The sequence below is a fragment of the Mytilus galloprovincialis genome, chromosome 6 (genome assembly GCF_965363235.1).
Source record: "Mytilus galloprovincialis chromosome 6, xbMytGall1.hap1.1, whole genome shotgun sequence".
NCBI classification, from domain to species: domain Eukaryota; kingdom Metazoa; phylum Mollusca; class Bivalvia; order Mytilida; family Mytilidae; genus Mytilus; species Mytilus galloprovincialis.
In genome coordinates, this window is record NC_134843.1 from 18029230 (window position 1) to 18049515 (window position 20286).

At 32.3% G+C, this 20286-nt stretch overlaps 2 protein-coding genes across 2 annotated transcripts; one reads left to right on the plus strand and one right to left on the minus strand.

Moving 5' to 3' along the window:
* Nucleotides 1–3945: 3945 nt before the first annotated feature.
* On the plus strand, nt 3946–13099 carry LOC143079102 (uncharacterized). The gene is made up of 11 exons (XM_076254281.1): nt 3946–4099; nt 5730–5772; nt 6362–6533; nt 7110–7279; nt 8015–8076; nt 8355–8404; nt 9575–9734; nt 10579–10650; nt 11061–11122; nt 11452–11555; nt 12716–13099. The coding sequence occupies exons 1-11, from the start codon at nt 4001–4003 to the stop codon at nt 12895–12897; spliced, it is 1176 nt and encodes a 391-aa protein (XP_076110396.1). The 5' UTR covers nt 3946–4000; the 3' UTR covers nt 12898–13099.
* Nucleotides 13100–13756: 657 nt separating this feature from the next.
* LOC143079104 (sperm microtubule inner protein 8-like) lies at nt 13757–20286 on the minus strand. The gene is made up of 7 exons (XM_076254282.1): nt 19925–20286; nt 17504–17565; nt 16590–16648; nt 15948–16033; nt 15396–15457; nt 14565–14629; nt 13757–14270 (listed from the first exon to the last, which is right to left on the minus strand). The coding sequence occupies exons 1-7, from the start codon at nt 20145–20147 to the stop codon at nt 14207–14209; spliced, it is 621 nt and encodes a 206-aa protein (XP_076110397.1). The 5' UTR covers nt 20148–20286; the 3' UTR covers nt 13757–14206.

A 20286-nucleotide genomic window follows, 5' to 3' on the forward strand; every position in this document is an offset into this window, starting at 1 on the left:
ATATTATGTTTCAAGGTTATGGGATTTTCTTCCTAAAATGGGGTGATTTTCCAGTTTTCAGCAGTTATCATGAAGTTTTTAATAAATTTCTGATCTGAAATTGAGAAGTTATTGAACTTGGAAAAAGCGGGCGGGCGTATCATGCACTAATGGCACAGCTGTTTATTAGATTATATTTAAGCACTTACAGCACATCTAACATGAGGTACACATGTTTATCAGGTCAATTTCTATTTGCCCTGACATTTTCAGAAGCCTCGGACACCTCGTTGTTGGGTTGCTGCCCCTGAATTGGAAATTTTGCAGTGGTTATTATCTTGAATATCATAATAGATAGGGATAAACTGTAAACAGTAAAAATGTTCAGCAAAATAAGCTCTACAAATATGTTACATGATCAAAATTGTCAATTGAATCCTTCAGGAGTTATTGCCCTTTAAAGTCAATTTTTCTAAAGTTTTTGTAATCCGTTACAAAAATCTTCCCCACTAAATATACTGGGCCAGACTATTATATAATAAGAGGTCTTCGGTCACTATTGTAAGACTACAATGGGATGACCTGCTTTATGGTAAACTACTAGGTCGAATTAAACCAAAGTTGGCTCAATCATTGTTAGTCTATGGTATATATATATATATATATATATATATATATATATAGTACACATGTATAAGTTACCCTTACAACGATTGAGTAGTAGGTATTTATTATGATTTTAACCTTGACTGGACTATTATTTCACCTGATTTGCAAAACCACAATAGATACAGGTGAGCGACACAGGGTCTTAAGAGCCTCTAGTTGAATTTACCTTCGAGTTTTGTATTTTTATTATATTTTTAACAGTTACAGGAAAGAAAGTTGAATCTCTCGATTGTTGTATTATCATAATAGGTGTGTTTTTGAAATTGTTTTTTATTTACCTGTCGGAATACTTTTATATTTGTCTGCAACTCTGTTACTATGATTAAGGTCATTTATGCTCCTCGTAGGTAATGGTTTAGGTATTTGATTTTTCAATACGTTATAGTTATTGACCAAGCAAGTCGGTATATTTTTTAAAACGACATTTTGTTTCATTTTGCAGGGAGATTATGTGAATCAAATTTTATAAAACTGTAAATAGTGCAATGTTTTTAATGTTGATAAATATACAGCAAAAAAAAAATACGTTTTTTTTTCAATTCATGACCATTTGATAAATATGAGTTATTTCTGAATAAAAAAGTGCATAAGTTTTTATGATACTTATAAAATACAGAATTTCCAAATTATTTAACAAAAAACAATTTGTGTTTATCTTTTAAAACAAAAAAGTTATGGTTTTCTTTCGAAAGGGAAAATACGGCCACAAATCCGAATTTTGAGCAAATATACAAAATTTCGACCTCATTTAACTCAAAAAGTAGCACATGAAGGTATATTTTTTTATAACATATTTGATTTAATCAGGCAAAAAATAGCCTATTATATGAAAATTTTCATCAAACTGTAAATACGGGATGAAAACTGTATCGTATGCCCTTGAGATTAATGAGGTGTCTTCCTCCATCTTGGATTTTAAATTACCAGAAAACATCGGTCAGATCTTTGATAGAATGTGCAAATTTTGAGAGTAGTAGGTAATTCATGTGTAAGAATTTTTCATTTCAATATAGAAAATGAGATGTTTTATCATATTTATGGTTGTATTGTACAAAAAAACAGAAACTTTAGTTTTGTTCATTTTTTTCAAACTTTGCTACATGAGGGGAGGTAACTCAAATGTAAGGGCAGATAAAGGTACTTTTACATTAGAATGTGTTAGGAATTTCTCTATTTTATAATGTAACAAGAACACGGGTCCGGTGAGCTCATTTTTTCTTTCTCTTATCTGAAAGCATACTATTAAAGCTATCTTCTTATATTTTATCTCAAAATTCTATGGTGCAGTTTTCGTTTTATGGCAGAAAATTGGGTTTTCCATGCATAATCTATACAAAATTTGTCAATTTTGAACAACCTGTAGCATGAAAATAAGCCCCGTGACCCAATCTTATTATTATTATTTTTTGAAAGCATGATGCAAACTACATTTTGGCAAATAATTAAACAGTTCTGTGGGTTATAATTTAGACAACCCATCTTCCTTAAATAGTCACTGAAAAGGCATGCATATCTACATAGTCGTAAGACATTCCAATAAGCACAAATCTAATTCAAATCAAATTTTATTTGTTTTGATATTCTAAAATACATTTTTAGAAATTACAAAAAAAAAATATTATCTGGTTTGACGGTGAAACACTGATTTGAGATTTACATTATACACAAAATATTACAAAATATTTTGCGTCCCTCCATTAGATTGGAAAACATATCATGCATGTTTTAGCATAAAATCGTCAAAAATTGTTTTAAGTCTCGCTATACTCGGTGATATTTTTGTAATTTCAAAGAATAACACCCCTTTCAAAATACAGGAACCGCCCCTAAAGGTCAAAGTACTGTTGACATGTATATCTGATGTAGTCAATGCACACCTTTGCTGTGCATTATCCAGATTATAGCACAGCACAGAAAGAACAAAGAGATTTTACCGGTGTCATGTGTTTTAATGTTAATAATTGAGAATATATGAGCATATATATATGTAGGTACCAGTTATCATACACTAGATGTGCGTCATATTTGATCACTGTGATTGCTCTAGTCACCAGTTACCATACACTAGATGTGCCTCGTACTTGATCACCATGCTTGCTGTATGTACCAGTTATCATACACTAGATGTGCGTCGAACTTGATCACCATGCTTGCTGTAGGCACCAGTTAACATACACTATATGTGCGTCGTACTTGATCGCCATGCTTGCTGTAGGTACCAGTTATAATACACTAGATGTGCGTCGTACTCGATCACAATGCTTGCTGTAGGTACCAGTTATCATACACTAGATGTGCCTCGTACTTGATCACCATGCTTGCTGTAGGGGCCAGTTATCAAACACTAGATGTGCGTCGTACTCGATCACCATGCTTGCTGTAGGTACCAGTTATCATTAAATTGGAATGTATGTCATCAGTAGATTAATTCATGCTAAAACTGAGATGGATATCTTCTCGTATTTTAGTTTTTGTTTCATCAAGTAAAGATCGTTTAACATGACTTATTAATAAGAAAATTGATGTCTTCGCTTGAATTTCGTGATTTGTGCTTGTTATTCAGATTTCTAGATAAAACATAGACTGCTTTTTGAATTGTAATTCATTGTTCAAATACCAGCTGATCTTTCTCTTGACTCTCATGTCATCCAAGTGCGTGTTTCTTTCTTCAATTACTTTATAGAGTTTGTGTGGTCATTCTAAGCTGTCTCAAAATTTCAAATTTGTTTTGAAGGCAAATTATAACGAGAGAGAGTTTTTTCTGTATTTTGTCTGTGAGATACATTTGAAATATTATAAGACTATTATTTTAATCGTTGTTAACTTTAACTATTGTACGACTGTGGACTTGAAGAAGAAATTAAACGTAAAAGAGAGAAATTCCCAAAGTTGTGTTTAATTTTATTACCTAGTAGGGCATATGTCAATAGTCTACGGACATAATTAAATTGCCTTGATTTATTTACAATTTAACGAAGAAAGTTTAATAAACAAATAACAGTGTGATGATCACAAATTATTTCTTAAATTCTATAAATACTAGTACATAAAACAGTTATGTTGTTCAAACTTCCAAGAAGGTACACAAGTTATTTCTTTAATCCTTTTAAAACATACAAAAATCAAATTCAACGTTTTAAAAATTCAATAATACATCTCGTTTATAGTAAAAAAAAATAATAATCTATAAATCGTATTTATTTGTATTGATCACGTGTGTAAAACTTCGTAGGTCTACACGTGGAGTTGGTATACACAAAGGCTGCAGCAGCTGTCCCCAATGTTTTCATAATCAATAACCACGTGGATAGCTATCTGTTTATAATAGTTTTGGTCATTTCAGTTAATCAAAATGAATTTTCATATTTATTTCAAAATTATTTTAGTGTACTTTTTACAGGTAGTTGAACTGAAAATAATTGAGATATCTGGGTCAAACCTTCTCAGAAAGGTAAGTAGTTTTTTTATATATTTTTGTATGTTAACATTAACTATATCGCTGAGTCGTTACCACTTTGGGTGATAACTGTTTGGCAAGGAGAGCATCATCCGATCCGTATGCTGTAAAATTGGTCATGGTAGATTTATGGATCTTTGTCGATAGATATACTACAAATGTATCAAGTCATAGTTTCCCTTGTTTATGTTAAACCTAGAAGTGCACTTCAATTTCCTCATTTAATATAAAGTAGCCGTTAACAAAGAATCTATGTTGGATCAATGGTCAATAATTGGGATAAATCTTGATTTCTTTGATTGTAAAAATTGTGTATATATAACGGTAGCACGACGGGTGTTACATGTCGAGCACGAATAGTATGCTATTCAGAAGAACACTAGTTCATCCTTTGGTGGGGTTTGTGTTGTTTAGTCATTCAGTTTCTTAAGTGTCTGTAAGCTCATGTGGTCATAGTATTATGTATTTTTTACAACTAATAATTTTTGTCGACACCTTCTTGTCATTTTCCCCTTTTTCTACCTATCATTTTTGTGTCCTTCTTATGTTTAAAACAATGATTATTCAACCAAAATTTACATTTGTTATAATGGAGCCTTTTAAAGCTTACCATGCTGTATTCGTATTGCAAATTGTTGAATGTCGTATGATGACCAATAGTTTTCAACCTCTATTAAAAAAAATAATTACTGGACGTAAAACACGCACAAACCGATCAAACAAACTAAGTCTTTAACCTCATCAGTGACGTTGATTTCCACACAACAATACATTAAATATTTGCCACTGGACGTAAAACAAACAACAATCGATCAATCAAACTAAACCAGGAAACTCGTCGGTGATTGCCTTTGTTGACATCTTTATTTGGTTTATAATTTAGAAGGGACAATTCTCAAATGCTCATCTTTGATATAGTCTCTGTTGAATCGATTCACAGATTATTTTTTCTATATCTGGGTCATAAGAGCTTGACATATGTAAATATATAAAGATACTTTTCTATTGTTAAATTCCGTCTGTTGACAGTCACCTTAGATGTCTAAATGGTTTATGTGTTGTTGGGTTGCCGTCCCATTTACGTTTACTCCAGATCTTATTTTATTAACACAATACATTAACTTTAAAATATGAAGAAATGAGAAATACATTCATTCAGTTGTTCATCTTCTCAAAAATATTCGGATACGTATGAATCTAACTAAAAATACCTGTTTTCGTCTTTGGCAAGTTTTATGGTTTGTTTTATATATTTTGAAAAAAAAGACATTACATCTATTTCTAATTCTTTAGAATATACGATTAAACATCAGTGGCGGATCCAGCCATTTTAAAAAGGGGGGTCCCAACCCAGAGTAAAGGGGGAGGTGGGGGGAGGGGGTTCCAACTATATGCTCCCATTCAAATGCATTGATCGGCTAAAAAAAACACACCCCCCCCCCCCCTGGATCCGCCATTGAACATTGTTATTAAGTATCATAACTTGTTTTGTCAGGTATTTAAACCTTTTCAATCGACTGAAAGTTGTGATATTGCATACTAATAAACGACACAACTTAAGAAAAAAACAATATGCAAGTAAAATTGGTATTCTCCTGATTATTCGAACAATTTTATTTTACAGCTTCAGAATGATGGAAAATTCTTAATTATATATGTAACAAATGGTAAGTTCAATTTGATCTCGTTCTATGATTATGGTTCAAACAGAAACGTCTCTTTCTTATGGGTTTTGCAGGAAATATATTCCGGATAAATCAAATTGGTTAAGATTTTAACTAACATCGGAGGGTAAATACAAAAAAAAAAAAAAACAACACTTGGTGCCTAAAAACAAAAAGTCAGAAATATATAACTTTATGCTTATCGATATTCAATTGATTTATACTGTTAATGAAGACAAAAAGAAATATCATAAACAGACTATTTGGATCTTTAACAATAGAAAAATTTATCTTAAATGCTTTGGCTATCTTTGTGTCATCTTTAATTATATAGTTCTTCAACTGTTTCGGTTCTTATACAGTCTTTGATTTCAAATATTCGGCTTTTCCTTTCATGGTGAAGGTAAATCCAGAAAATCTCTTCGGACGCACAAACTATACATAGATATAAGAAGTTGAGGTACTAGTATGAGTGCCAATGAGACAACTCTCCATTAAAGTAACAATTTGTAAAAGTAAACCATTATATATGTCATAGTCGGGTCTTCAACACGGAGCCTTGGAACATGTTCTTTTTCTTCATTTTTTTCAGGTTGTCATGAATGCAATCTTGCCTATTCAAAGTTTGTCGCTGCTTCTCAGCCATTTGACAGAGAGGAAATAAGGTTTGGGAGAATTGCTCATACTGGACTTGCAGCTACATTAGAAATCGATACATTCCCATCTCTTATCTACTTCAAAGCTAATTCATATCAAGTTAATAGGTTAGTACGTCATATATAGCAGTGCGTATGATCAAAGAAGGATAACTCTAATTATAAATGTAACACTTTATCTGTATTATGCGTTCTTAAACATTACTTTGCTTCAAAGATGTATGACCAAAAAAAATGCAGCCACCTATGTATATCATCATGTAAGTCTTTTAAGCAAATATCATACAGACAAAAAGGTACATATTTACATGTTTAAAATGAACATATTTAGCCATAATATGGTCTATCCAAGGAAGGAATATAAAAACATAGAAACAGAAATTAATAGTCAATACACAGTAAGAATTATTTACAGACAAACAAGAAAAAAATATACGAAGCTCAACACTTATAACCATTAAGTATTGGGCAAGTCTATTGAGTTACAAGTTGACACAATCATGACAATAATACTCTTCACCATGCCTCATTTGGAAGATTAACATTTTAAATGGTAATCGCCGGATAAACCACGATGAAATAATAAAATTCCACCAACAAACTAGGCATGATAGACGAATCAACGTAAAGACAAATTAATTCCCAACATATGTAATCATTTGTTGCCTATATTTTATTTTCCAGGGCAAAAATAGATATAACAGTTGATAGTATTATACAACTTATCAGTGATGTTACAAAGAGAGACTTTATTTATATGGACAAACACTATACTGTAGAAGTAAATAAAGCCAATTTCGATGATACACTAAATACACCTCGACAATGCAAATTATTGCTATTATATACAAATGGTATGCTATAGTTATTTTTATTTTCTTTATACTATTGAAATAACAGTTTTCCGATTATAAAGACCCCATTGGTATACCCGCTCCCATATTTCGATTAAAATGAAAATAAAAGTATAAAGCGTCCGAACATTTTTAAAAAGGTGTTTTTAAAAGCTGAGGAAATAAAAAGTAAAATCACAAAAATACTGAACTCAGAGTAAAATCAATTCGGAAAATCTATAATCACATGGCAAAATCAAATAACAAAACGCATAAAAAACGAATGGACAAGAACTGTCATATTCCTGACTTGGTACAGGCATTTTCAAATGTAGAAAATGGTAAAAGATTGTGCAAAAATACAAAGATATACAAAAACCTTTACACAGAGCTGAAACAAACTAGTGACTCAATAGCACAAAAGAAAAGCTTGTACGAATTTTAAAACGTCGTCACAAGGTATAGCAGGTGTATTCAACCATCTTGAATTAAAATATACCAAATAGTTTGTGTATGATATTTTTTTCATCTTCATCAAAGCCGTATATGGAATGACAGAAAATGTATGCACTTTTATCAATGTAAAAACGCACAGACATTTTCTCAGAGTACTACGTTTCATCCATAAAAAAAATGGCAGCTACAATATAACATAGAGAGTCTGCTAAATGTGGTGTTAAACACAAACAGTCAATCAAAGTTAATGCTTTTAAAATATGTCATACATCATGTCAAAGTTAAACTTGTATGTTTTAGAGAACAAAGACAAGGTAGAGTGGTTTGATGACTTAGCGGAGTTGTTCAAAAATGACGATAAGGTAAGGCCCAAACATATTAAATATAATTATTAAAACAATATTTGTATTCTTTTGAATTATAAGGTTTTAAAAACGAATATCAATTTCTTTGGTATAACTTTATTTTAAAATTAAATAAGTCTTCGGTTATCAAGTTCAATTAAGAATGTTAAAAACTCCTACATGTTACCGTTATCTTTAATTTCAGTTTTTTTTAAATCTCACATATCACCAAAATGGATAAAGATTTATTACCTTAATCTAAATGGAGTTTACTAAATTTAAAAATGCTATTTCAGATAATGTTTGCTCGTTTGAATGTACACAGAGAAGGCGAACTCAAAGACAGGTATAACAGTAGATAAATAAACCATAACGACAGAGTGAAAACCTTCTCTTAGTATGAAAATGATCAGACTTGGTACCATCATTGCCAATAAGATAGACAACTATCCGTATTATAGACCATAGGACAAAAAGGTTAACGAGTTCAGTTCACCGTATAGCCTTTAATAATAAGCAAACCCAATACCATATTCTAGTAGAGAGCTTCGGAATTGAAGTAGAAAAAAATGTAAAAAATACTTTAAAGAAAAAAAACCAACAGATTTATACTACAACAATAAACGCAAAACAATTATGTCCGACAGAAATCTATGACAACCCCTGGATAACAGTAGTATTGCTTGGGACAGATACCTATATTATGTGACGGAGTTAAACATATCTGTGTGAGCTGGCTCAGTCCGCCTCCTTACTTGTGACATATGCTTGGGACAGATACCTATATTATGTGACGTAGTTAAACATATCTGTGTGAGCTGGCTCAGTCAGCCTCCTTACTTGTGACATATGCTTGGGACAGATACCTATATTATGTGACGTAGTTAAACATATCTGTGTGAGCTGGCTCAGTCAGCCTCCTTACTTGGGACAGATACCTATATTATGTGACGGAGTTAAACATATCTGTGTGAGCTGGCTCAGTCAGCCTCCTTACTTGTGACATATGCTTGGGACAGATACCTATATTATGTGACGTAGTTAAACATATCTGTGTGAGCTGGCTCAGTCCGCCTCCTTACTTGTGACATATGCTTGGGACAGATACCTATATTATGTGACGGAGTTAAACATATCTGTGTGAGCTGGCTCAGTCAGCCTCCTTACTTGTGACATATGCTTGGGACAGATACCTATATTATGTGACGGAGTTAAACATATCTGTGTGAGCTGGCTCAGTCCGACTCCTTACTTGTGACAGTGCTGTAACATATACATGTCTTCCTTTAAATCATAATGTATCAAATAGTCACATGTTCGTTTAACAGGAACTGTAAGTAATTTGATTATGAAATATTTGACAGTTCCTAATCAATTAATCTACACCGATTCTACATTCATGACGATAAAGAAAGTGACATATTTGTATAGATACTTACATATTGTTGGAAACAGTTTTCTCGTATACTGAATCAAAACGATATACTATTATGTACATTGTATATATTTGGATCAGGTTTAAAGCGAGGGCGTTCCCAGCTTTATACTGGTACAGCGATGATGAAATTCCTAGAAAGAGTATGTACGGGGGAAGATTTGATAAAATAGAAATAATGGCGTTCATTGCTGATAAAACTGGGATCACAAGACAACAAAACGGGGCTTTACCAGAAGGGGTAAGTCAAATTTAAATGGATAGTTTATGATTCGAAACGACTAGTCACAACGAAGGCAACCTGTCGAATTAATACTCTGTGGAATTACAAACACAAGTGGTTGACAGACTTTCGTTCCTACTTTCAATGATATCACATAAATAGCTTCCTTTAAAGATTAATCCTGCAGTTTGGTACGAAAGACTATTACGTTTCTGAATGTTTTTTGAAATCTGCTGCTGCTTAAAAATGTTTGATTTATAATCCGTTTATTTCAGGTTAAGATGGTATCAAATTTGAATGAATATTTTATGGGTGTCTGTAAGATCGATGATTAAATCAATAGGTATGAAATTGAAAATCACGCTTCAGTAAACCACGTTCATATTATTAAAATGCTTCACTTTTAAGCAGTTTCAAATTAACCAGAGGAACAATTCACATATGGCTGTGAGGGATGTATAAATACGCAGCCGCGTCCAGTAGGAATGATAACATAAAACCCAATGATTCGTGAAGGGAGAATGCCACGCTCTTTGCACATTAAAACCTTGTTGATATCTCTCTGATAGGGGTTGAATCTTATTATTCTCACATTAAACTAAAACCAGCGTAACATTATACTCGTCCCTTGATATCTATATTGGATAGTTATAGCATTCGTACCAGAGCTCCCTATTTGTATTACAAAAGTTCTATGCTTATTCAAATTTACTTACAATTGTTACTATGATACTAACAACAGTTCTATAGTAAGACATTTTGCTGAATCAAAATACTTTACAGCTACTTGTCTGACGAATATTTAATTGCAATAACAGATAAATTGTAGATTTTGTTTTGTAAAATACAAATGTTATTTTAGGCTGGACTTTTAAAAGAAATGGACGAGTTGATCAAAGCTAACAAGAATACTATCGCTAGTGGGAAGAAAATGGTAAGCAGAAAATCTTTATCAAAGTTTTTTTTATGTGTAACTCAGCAAGCTTTATTCTATCCAAAGGAAATTCTCCTTTTAAATGTGTTATTTCAGATATTTGGTTTCAGTTATATAAAGTCATCGTAGAAATCATAAAGATTGTGGAAAGCATTTTAAACATTATGAGAATGCAAAATTATATGTGTATTCTATATCAAACAAACCGTGGCTTCTGGGTCATCTTTAAGCATTGGAAGCAAAAGGTTTCTCACAGACACTTTTCAACCGAAATAAAACGACCAAAGATTAACCCGAAGATACAATTCAAACCAGATTGCAAAAGATTACGAAGACATATGAAAAGGTATTCATTCGAAAAGTAGTAGGAGGCTAAAATGTAATATTAACTTATGTTTTGTTTTCTACAGAAAAAAATTGTACAGAAAGCTAAAGAATTTATGGAATATTACGACGATAAAGATATGCAAGAGTATGTATTGAAATTATTAAAGTATCATAGCAGATTTCATAGTTAGCAAGTCAATGTTTAAATTGATTGCTTGATTTTGTGAATTGTTTGTTTTTATTTTCGAATATTATGCGGAAACAATATCAGTACTTGATCAAAATTTCGTATCCAATCAAAATGGTCTTTTGTACTAGTGTCTCAGCACTCACAGTGAAATTATTTTTATATCATGTATCAGATTGACATTTCATTTATATAATTTCTAGGAAATCAGATGGCTTTTTTCCAGTACTGAACTTAAAATCTGCACATTTATGATTTATTCATATTATTTTCTGGCATTATTTCAGAATAGCAGAATACTATGTTTACTTGCTGGAAGAGGTGGAATACCACGAGGAAACATCAGTAATAGATGATGAGCGGTACTATCTTATCCGAGAATTAGTCGATCGTAAGTGGAAGTTCATGACACATATAAATGTCAACTCATCAAAATATAGTTTAAAATTAGTGCCTGTTTGATGTTATTACTATTACTATAAAAAGGTTTCGATACCTATATGCAGGCGAATTGTCCCCGACTGTATCACAAGTCCAGTTTTTCATTACTTCGGTACAGTCTGGAAAACACATAAATGGTTTTCGGTACTGGCATATTTAATCAGTGCATGCTTTGTTGCTATGTGCCGTTATTCCATTTAGCGATCTTTTTTTAAATTAGAAATGCATCTTTCTTGTGAGCAGCGTCGATTTCTTGTCTTGGTTTAGCTATTTGTTTGGTTATCTAAGCTCTTCCAAGTTTGTACTAGCCAACTATTTCGGCATCCAGCGTTATTGAAGACACTGAAAGTCTAAGGGACGACATCAAAAGTTCAATGAAGGATAAAAAACTTAATTCAAATAGTTTTTTCACTGACCCCCCTACCCCCCTATTAACTTAATTTGGGAAAAATTGATTGACCCATATTGATATATGTAAAAATCAATGTCAGATAACCAAATCTTGCAGCAGTTCAACCCCCCCACCCCCAAACTATTTGAATTAAGTTTTTTATCTTACATTGATCTTTTGATGTCGTCCCTAAATGCGTGCACATCATATGCCGTTACATTGGTTGGTAGTACAAGTTTTAAATCATTGCTGTTTAGTCATACAATCATGACAATGTCATAGAACCAATACCAAAATTATCATAAAGCATTAAATAAAGGCAACAGTAATATACGGCTGTTCAAACTCATAAATCCATGGACAAAAAACAAAATCGGGGTAACAAACTAAAACTGAGGAAAACGTATTAAATATAAGAGGAGAACAACGACACAACACTACACTGTCATAATTAAAGTATCACAGTCATTATATTGTCATTTCAGTTATTTAAAAAATTGTCATCAAGAAGTTCAGTGTCATAAAGTATTACATTGTCATAAACTTTTTCTTGTTGTAAAGTTGAAAGCAATGTTTCATTTTTGTTTCTATGACATTGGCATTCGGGTTATTGGTAATTGAAGACTCAAGTCGAGGAAATGCATGAGTTTGTGACTTTAAAAAGTGTATATGGTCCGTCAGTTGTGTCAATTTATAAATAACGTTATTTTTTTCTTCAGCAAAAGGACCAAGACAGCGTGAGTTATTGTTAAAGAAGCAAAATGTTGTTCGGCAATTCTTTGATATAATGGGAGATAAGCTGCTGAAGAGGAATTCTAAACAGTCACCAATAGTGAAAGCCAAAGAACCGCGTCCACATAATCACCATCATGATAAAATACACAGACATGAAGAATTATAAAAAGTACCCAATGACTTTCACTGAGTATAGACACGTGTCCCTAAGTTCACAGTGTAGAGACATTCCTGTTTTTAATAGTACTTACGACTTCCTCTTGCTCTCAAATTTGTTTTAATTTATAGGTACTTTATTCATTCTTTAATTAGGCATTTTACTTAATTTTGTTTCTCTTCTTAAATTTGTATTAAAAGAATGTTATTTATGTAGTTTTTTTAATTTAACCAAATATTATAAAAATGACCATGATCGCCTATGAGACAACAATCTAATCAGACCAGAGGACAACAACAAGGATGTGAAAATCTGAAGTCACCGTGCATCCCTCAACAATGACGAAACGTGGTGAAAAAAGCAGTCAGTTGGTTTAATCTTTCCTCTGTGTCTTATACGACTTTTTTCATTGAATAGTTTTTTCTCAAATATTCCAATAAAGTACTGAATGAAAAGAAATATATTGGAATTCACACCATAAAGCAGAGTCATTTGTGAAAATGGTAAAAGTAGATGTAACCATAAATAACAGTGAGCCCCTAAACTAAAAGCTTCTCAATATACGACACCAAGATACCATCATTCCTTATCATCAAAGGCCAAACAGTCGAGAATGGTTGACTCCTGATGATAACAATAATCGGTAGTTATTTCGCTGGTCTCCGCCTAGCACTGCCAGCCATCCTTAAATAATGGCTCTCCGTGGACAGATTGAATAAAAAATTTCAAATACAATACTTAGAGAGGGTTTGGTTATACCCTGCGATAAGTGACTAGCTTATTCACTGAGTTCACCTTCCTTTTGGGAAAATGAGATTGATGGATATGAAACTAGTTTACACCAACCCGGATACAATATGAACAAGTGTGAACGTATGAAATTTGTTTATTTACAAAATAAAAAGTATCACAGCAAATAAAAATAGAGTATACAGATATTAATACTGATGTAAAATTTTCTCATATTTACAACAACGATAAACTATGATAATACTGAACAATTTGAGCAAAACATATATTCTTCTAAACGTTATACAAAAATACTAAACATGTAACAATGAATACTGATAGTCAATAACCTACAAAGCACTTGAAATGTGAGCGAACATATAATACTTTTTTTCATACTTTCTGAGCGAATTTCATACTTTTTCATACTTTTATTCGTATGATAACAAATAGAAGGAACTTTTTTCTTCTATATTTAGATCAATATTCATAATTTTATTATGGGGTATGGGAAGATCTCAAATTGTCATTTACTTCAAGGAATGTTTTGTAAGAATTAATTTAAATCCTAGATTTGACTTCCGGTTGTTTATCTCCATGCTTCTGATGAAATACTCCTACTGAATTGTGGGTAGGTGTCTCTGTATCTAGCACTGCAAGAATAAAATATACGTAAATTGGTTATAGGAGGGATGACAAGAAAGTCCAAATAAATTTCTATTGTGATGGTTCCTTTTAATTTGGATCATGAACCATTTAACCTCTGTCGCCAAAAATTTCTCTTATGATCTTTTTTCAGTTTGATGTAAAATATTTGATATTATTCCAGCATTCCAAAACTATTGCTTATATCTCAACCATGCTATGATCATACTACGATGTAAATTAATGTGACGCTTCATTTGTTTGTATATTAAATTTTAGGACTTTGATTTAATCATACTTACTAAATATTAGCAGGTATTGGTTTCTGACCAAATTGATCTAATGTTGGTTCCTGTTGAAGTGTATACTATAAAACAGAAATTGATATAAATTGTTAAAATATACTTTAAAGATAAAATAAGCATGCACCTGCAAGACCACATTTGTATATATCCTTGTCCATTTGTGTTTGGTGGATAGGTTTTTGTCGATTATTCCCTATATCCTTGAAATTCAATACTGATTTAGCATTTCATATTTCGTAGTGTTGTTATCATGTTTTCTTTTCCTTTAAAGCACCTGTTTATAAAGGTTAAAGGTTAATAGAAGGGTTAGGGATAAACTGTCCATATACAGTGGCGGATGCAGGAATTTTCGAAAGGGGGGGGGGTGCTAGCCCAGGGCAAAGGGGGGGTGCAGGGGGGGTGCAAAACATATGTCCCGATTCAAATGCATTGATCGGCCAAAATAAAGGGGGGGTGCGGACCCCCGGAACCCCCCCTCTGGATCCGCCACTGCGTATAGAGCATAGACTTGAAATAGCAAAACAGCGTGATGAAACAGCGACATTTGTTGCCAGAGTCACTCTAAAACTTAATAAATGCAAAAAAAGATCTTTTCTCCAGAATTTGTGTATACAAAGTACTTTTTTTTTTAAATTATGTTGCCAAATCTTTAAATACATGTTACATTAAAAAAAAAAGCAATACAGATCTATGAGAAAAAGAAGCACGTATATTCTAGTTATAACCATATCTAGGGTAGATGGTTCTTTTAAAAATAATCAACATAATCTATATCGACTATCATAATATAAAATTTACGCAAAAGAATTAAAAAAAAGTTTGACTTACTTTCCATGATTTAGTGATATCTGGTCTTAGATATCGGACAGCATATCCTACAAATCTTTGATCTGAAAAAAAGAATCAGAAAATATTAGTCAGCTAGCGCATAAATATAGAGGGAAAATGCTCATAGTGACCGAATGGTATAGATATTACTGCTTATTTAGAGGGGTACGACAAATTTTCTGTTATGAATTTAGACAGAACTATTGTCCAACACAAACATGTGTTTTAGTTACAATAACTTTGACCTTAGACATATTGACAACCATAAGACAAAGGAAGAGTGCAAATATAATGTCGAATGAAAATATAAACAACTATCCACGACACGTGGAAACCAAACATAATTTATGTATATTTTCCGTACTTATAATTCCTCACTGCAGATGACTGGAACAAAAGCGAATATTAAAAAACTAATTTCAAAGTGGGACAAGAAGTATGCATGTAGTTATTTAGATATCAAAAGTTTTTCATATAATTTTGATAATGATGACCTTGACATATCAATACCCTTGACCCTTGACATAAGATCTCCTTTATAATTACATTCACCTTTAGCTTCGGGTAATTCCGGTAATTTGATACTATATCTTTCTGGAGATCTATTCAGGAAATTTGACCATTCATCACGTGTTTTCCTTTAAAAAAAAAAACATTACAGTTAAACTAATTCAATAAACAGTAATTGTTATAAGAATTGGTCGTTCTAAACATGATTAAAATATTTGCCACTGGACGTTAAGCAACCAACAATCAATCAATCCGACATTATAATTGAAAAACAAACTACAATTGATATCATTTTTACGCCATAGTTAGATTTCAGTGAGTTAAAGTCGGCTTTGATTTGAACAAAACTGACATAATGAGACGAATTTTTAACATTGCTAGTTCGCAAGACAACTGTCTGCAGGAAGAGATGGATTCATACCCATACAAATCATTCTTACTCCTGGCGATAAGTCTTTGTTATAACATTTAAAAACCACAAGGAAGCAGCAAATACGAATTTACAAGTCTTTTGTTGACCCAGTCAGGGGGGCAAAACTATGTGTCCCCACCTGCGAATTTACAGTGAAGCAGCAAACAACATTTTTAAAGTCAATCAAGAAAATAAACCTACGACAGGCTGGATTTTCAAAAAAAAGCTATTGTGCAACAAATCACTGCAACAACATATACAATATTACTTACTTTAATTCATCTGGAGTTGTGTAGTGTCTGTGTAACTGTCGACCTGTTTCTGTTATTTCCTTAAATAAGAATTTGATAGAACGTTTTCATATCTTAGTATTTCCACATTAGTTTGATAAAGCTTTTGAAGTCCAAAAAAACCTTCAATCACAGAGAGAACTTAAATGTTAAAGCCGCCGACAGAATATAGGATCACTATGTCTCGCTTTCGAGTAAAATAATTGTTGCAGGCTCAACAAAATGGACCACTGTCCCCAGGTTAGGGGGGAGTTGGGATCCAGCTATTATGTTTAAACCCGCCACATTATGTATGTATGTGCCTGTCCCAAGTCAGGAGCCTGTAATTCAGTGGTTGTCGGTTATATATATATTTGTTTTTCGTTTATTTTTTGTACATAAATTAGGCCGATAGTTTTCTCGTTTGAATTGTTTTACATTGTCATTTCGGGGCCTTTTATAGCTGACTATGCGGTATGGGCTTTGCTCATTGTTGAAGACCGTACGGTGACCTATAGTTGTTAATTTCTGTGTCATTTTGGTCTCTTGTGGAGAGTTATCTAATTGGCAATCCTAGAGATAGTTAACAAAAAAAGAGCAATTTGAATTGACAGAAAAGGACAATAGTATTGCTACATGTAAGTATGTCATCAGTGATTGCATTTTAACATTTCAAATATTTCAGTTACTTTGGAAGCTTTACGACACGCGGTTCTATCCATTGGCGGAAATCAAAGGGTGCTTGTTTTGTTCTAAACCATGCGTTTGTTGTATTATTGGTTTGTAATCCAACGCTATCTCTCTTCTTAATCCTTATTCCTAATACGATGCGGTTTTGAAAATCTCAGTATAATGTTTGCATTACTTTTTACTTTAAAAAGCATATGATAGACAAATCTTTATGACAATGTACTCACCAGACTAGACATGGCGTTGGTGGGTGGGTCAAACAATGTTGATGATGACCTCCTGAAATCCTCTGAAAAAAATAATTTATGCGTTAAAAAATCGACTGATTGATAATCTTAGTTCCTGAGCGGTAGCAGAGACATATACTAAATGTATTTATATGTCTTTAGCGGCAAAAAAAAATTTAAGCAGCAAATTCTCAAAATGATAGTGGTGTGCCGGATCAATGGGGAAATGTTTTGCAAAAAAAAAAAAAAACAATTAGATAACATTAAATGTTTTGATCAAATATGTCTCTACCTTACTACAGATCTCAACACGAGAGGTTTAAATCAAAAGTTTTTTGCTTGCAGAAACTCTACAAACATATACTGAGATTGACCGGAAGCTATGCCTTTTCTGTAAACATCTTATAATTTACACATTTCAGTCCGATAGGGCAAACGAAACAGTAGCAAGGGCAGATAATAACGCATCAAGGCATCAATACTTGACGCGTTGTTTTTGCGACGTTGTCAAGAACAGGCATTTAAAATTCGCGGAAAATACGCTAAATCATCAAATCATTTTCGTATATTAAAAGTAATGGCAAAGGAAAATTGACATGCTATATATGAAAGCAAATTGAATATAATACCGTAAGCATTATGTTTCAGTGATTCTTGTAACAAAAATAGATAAAGTGATTAGTTTATGTGGCGTTGTGGTGTATGGCGGGAATACCTCCACGGCGATGTTGCATTAGCACCGCCAATAATAGGGATTGCATTGCCAGCAGTTAATTAAAAACAGATTTTTGTTTTCAATGATGTCAAAAGGAAAATAAGCACATGGAATCCAATTTTTGGTCTATCGCAATATTTTATGCACGTCTTCAAGAATGATTGTGCCTTGATTGCAAAAGAATATCGACTTTAGATTTATTTTTACAAATTTATACAATTTTAGTTCCAGGAAAATTGTCTACGTTTCAACTAAAGTCATTCAAGTGAATGTCGCAATTTATGTTTGGTTCACATTAAAATGTTCTTAAGATTTAGAAGCGACAGTCTATACATTAACTATAGTATACATGTAGACTGTCCATGGATTTAGGTAATTCAAAAGTGTTTTTAAGATAATATTAAGTAGCTTATTTTTTAATCAATTTGTTTTTAAAATCATGTAATGTAAACGCAGATTTATAGGACCTTTCCGATTCTTGAAACAGGCATGTGAATAAATAGGATTAATTGCTTAATTTAACCTGGGATTGTTGCATGATCTACCTTCAGAAGTCCCAGATCTTAAGTACAACTCGTTTTAAATTGAATATTTGAAAAGGAAGTTTTAAACTCTATTCTATTTTGACAGTTTACTTTAATTGCCTTTTTTGGTTTTATGTGTATGTACAAACACAGTATATCACAATGACGCAATATATGTAATATGTAAAAACTCAATTTATTTAATTCGAATTTCAAAAGCTCAAAAGAAAATAAAAGCCTTTAAATTCGACGGAATTCGCATAGCTACCTACTTGAATTGAATAAATATAAATTTGAGACACGACAATAAGATATTAAATGGCCTTTTAATAGTATTGACAAAGTATTTAAATTATCTGAAATTATAAATCGACGGGGAGGTATCATAAAACTGTCTCAAGTTTAACAAAGAGAACAAGTGGTTTTGGTATTCATGTTTGCTGCAATTTTTGGCAAAGTAACATTCGATGTGTTTAAATTCCAACATTTTTAGACGCATCAAAGCCTACAAATTATGAAAGTCAAACTTGTACGAGTCTCCCTACATCTGGTCCCCTAAATGAATTAATGGGTTTAATTGAACTCTATAACTGACCAAATTTATTTTATCTTTTGACATATACATTTTAGATAATGAACACCGGTCTAGTGGGTATATGTATTGATTGGCATAAAGTAATACAATAAACTATTTAAATATTTAATTCGATATCTTTAAAGAACATGGTATGGAATATCAATAAAACCGTTACCCTGTCATAAATCGTGTATATCTACTCTGCATGTCAATATTGATTTACATATACATATATATTTAAGTAATATTAGACATTTTAGGGGAGGCAAGGATAGCTAAGCTAAAAAGAATTATCTTATTACAAAAGGCTAATAAAATGTTTTCAGTTTTCCTGCAAGTCAGGAATATGACAGTTGTTATCCCTTCGTTTGATGTGTTTGAGCTTTTGGTTTTGCCATTTGATTAGGAGCTTTCCTTTAGGAATTTTTTACCTAGGAGTTCAGTATTTTTGTTAATTTCATTTTTATTGAAATACATATCATTTTGCATTTACATGACATATACGGGGAGGATTCCAACTTAATGTCATAACGATCGCGTTTCATATAATTTAAACATCAAACGAAAATGAAAAAAGATGATAAAACAAATGAAAAAAATATTACCTGGTCCCACAGAAGTTGTTGTACGGCAGTGTTCATCTGGTAATTTGTGTCCTGCAGTATCCATATCCATTCTTCTGAAGCTGGGTATTTTTGGATGAAATATACCCGTTTTAACTGCTGCTAATTGTACTCTCCGATGAGACGGATATTGGTAAGAATAACTTGGAATATTAACCGGGTTAATTTTGTCGGTAGTTGTTGGTTTTACTCCTACAGTTGTCATTTTCGCTGATTACTCCAATTACCGTAATTAAGAAAAAAGTTTATTAGTTTTTTTTTGTAATAAAAATTAAATCCCAGTCTTCAAAACATACCTCTTTACACAGTACCGATAGTTCAACTCTACTAACGTCGCTATGAGC

Bases quoted from the DNA above. Each gene is read 5' to 3' on its own strand.
- LOC143079104 (XM_076254282.1), bottom strand. From the start codon at position 20,147: ATGACAACTGTAGGAGTAAAACCAACAACTACCGACAAAATTAACCCG. The intron at 16,034-16,589 runs GTAAGTAATATT...TTTTTTTTAAAG, and splicing joins ACAACTCCAGATGAATTAAA to GAAAACACGTGATGAATGGT. The intron at 14,630-15,395 runs GTAAGTCAAACT...TCTGTTTTATAG, and splicing joins ATATCACTAAATCATGGAAA to TATACACTTCAACAGGAACC.
- LOC143079102 (XM_076254281.1), top strand. From the start codon at position 4,001: ATGAATTTTCATATTTATTTCAAAATTATTTTAGTGTACTTTTTACAG. The intron at 8,405-9,574 runs GTATAACAGTAG...TATTTGGATCAG, and splicing joins GAAGGCGAACTCAAAGACAG to GTTTAAAGCGAGGGCGTTCC. The intron at 11,123-11,451 runs GTATGTATTGAA...GCATTATTTCAG, and splicing joins GACGATAAAGATATGCAAGA to AATAGCAGAATACTATGTTT.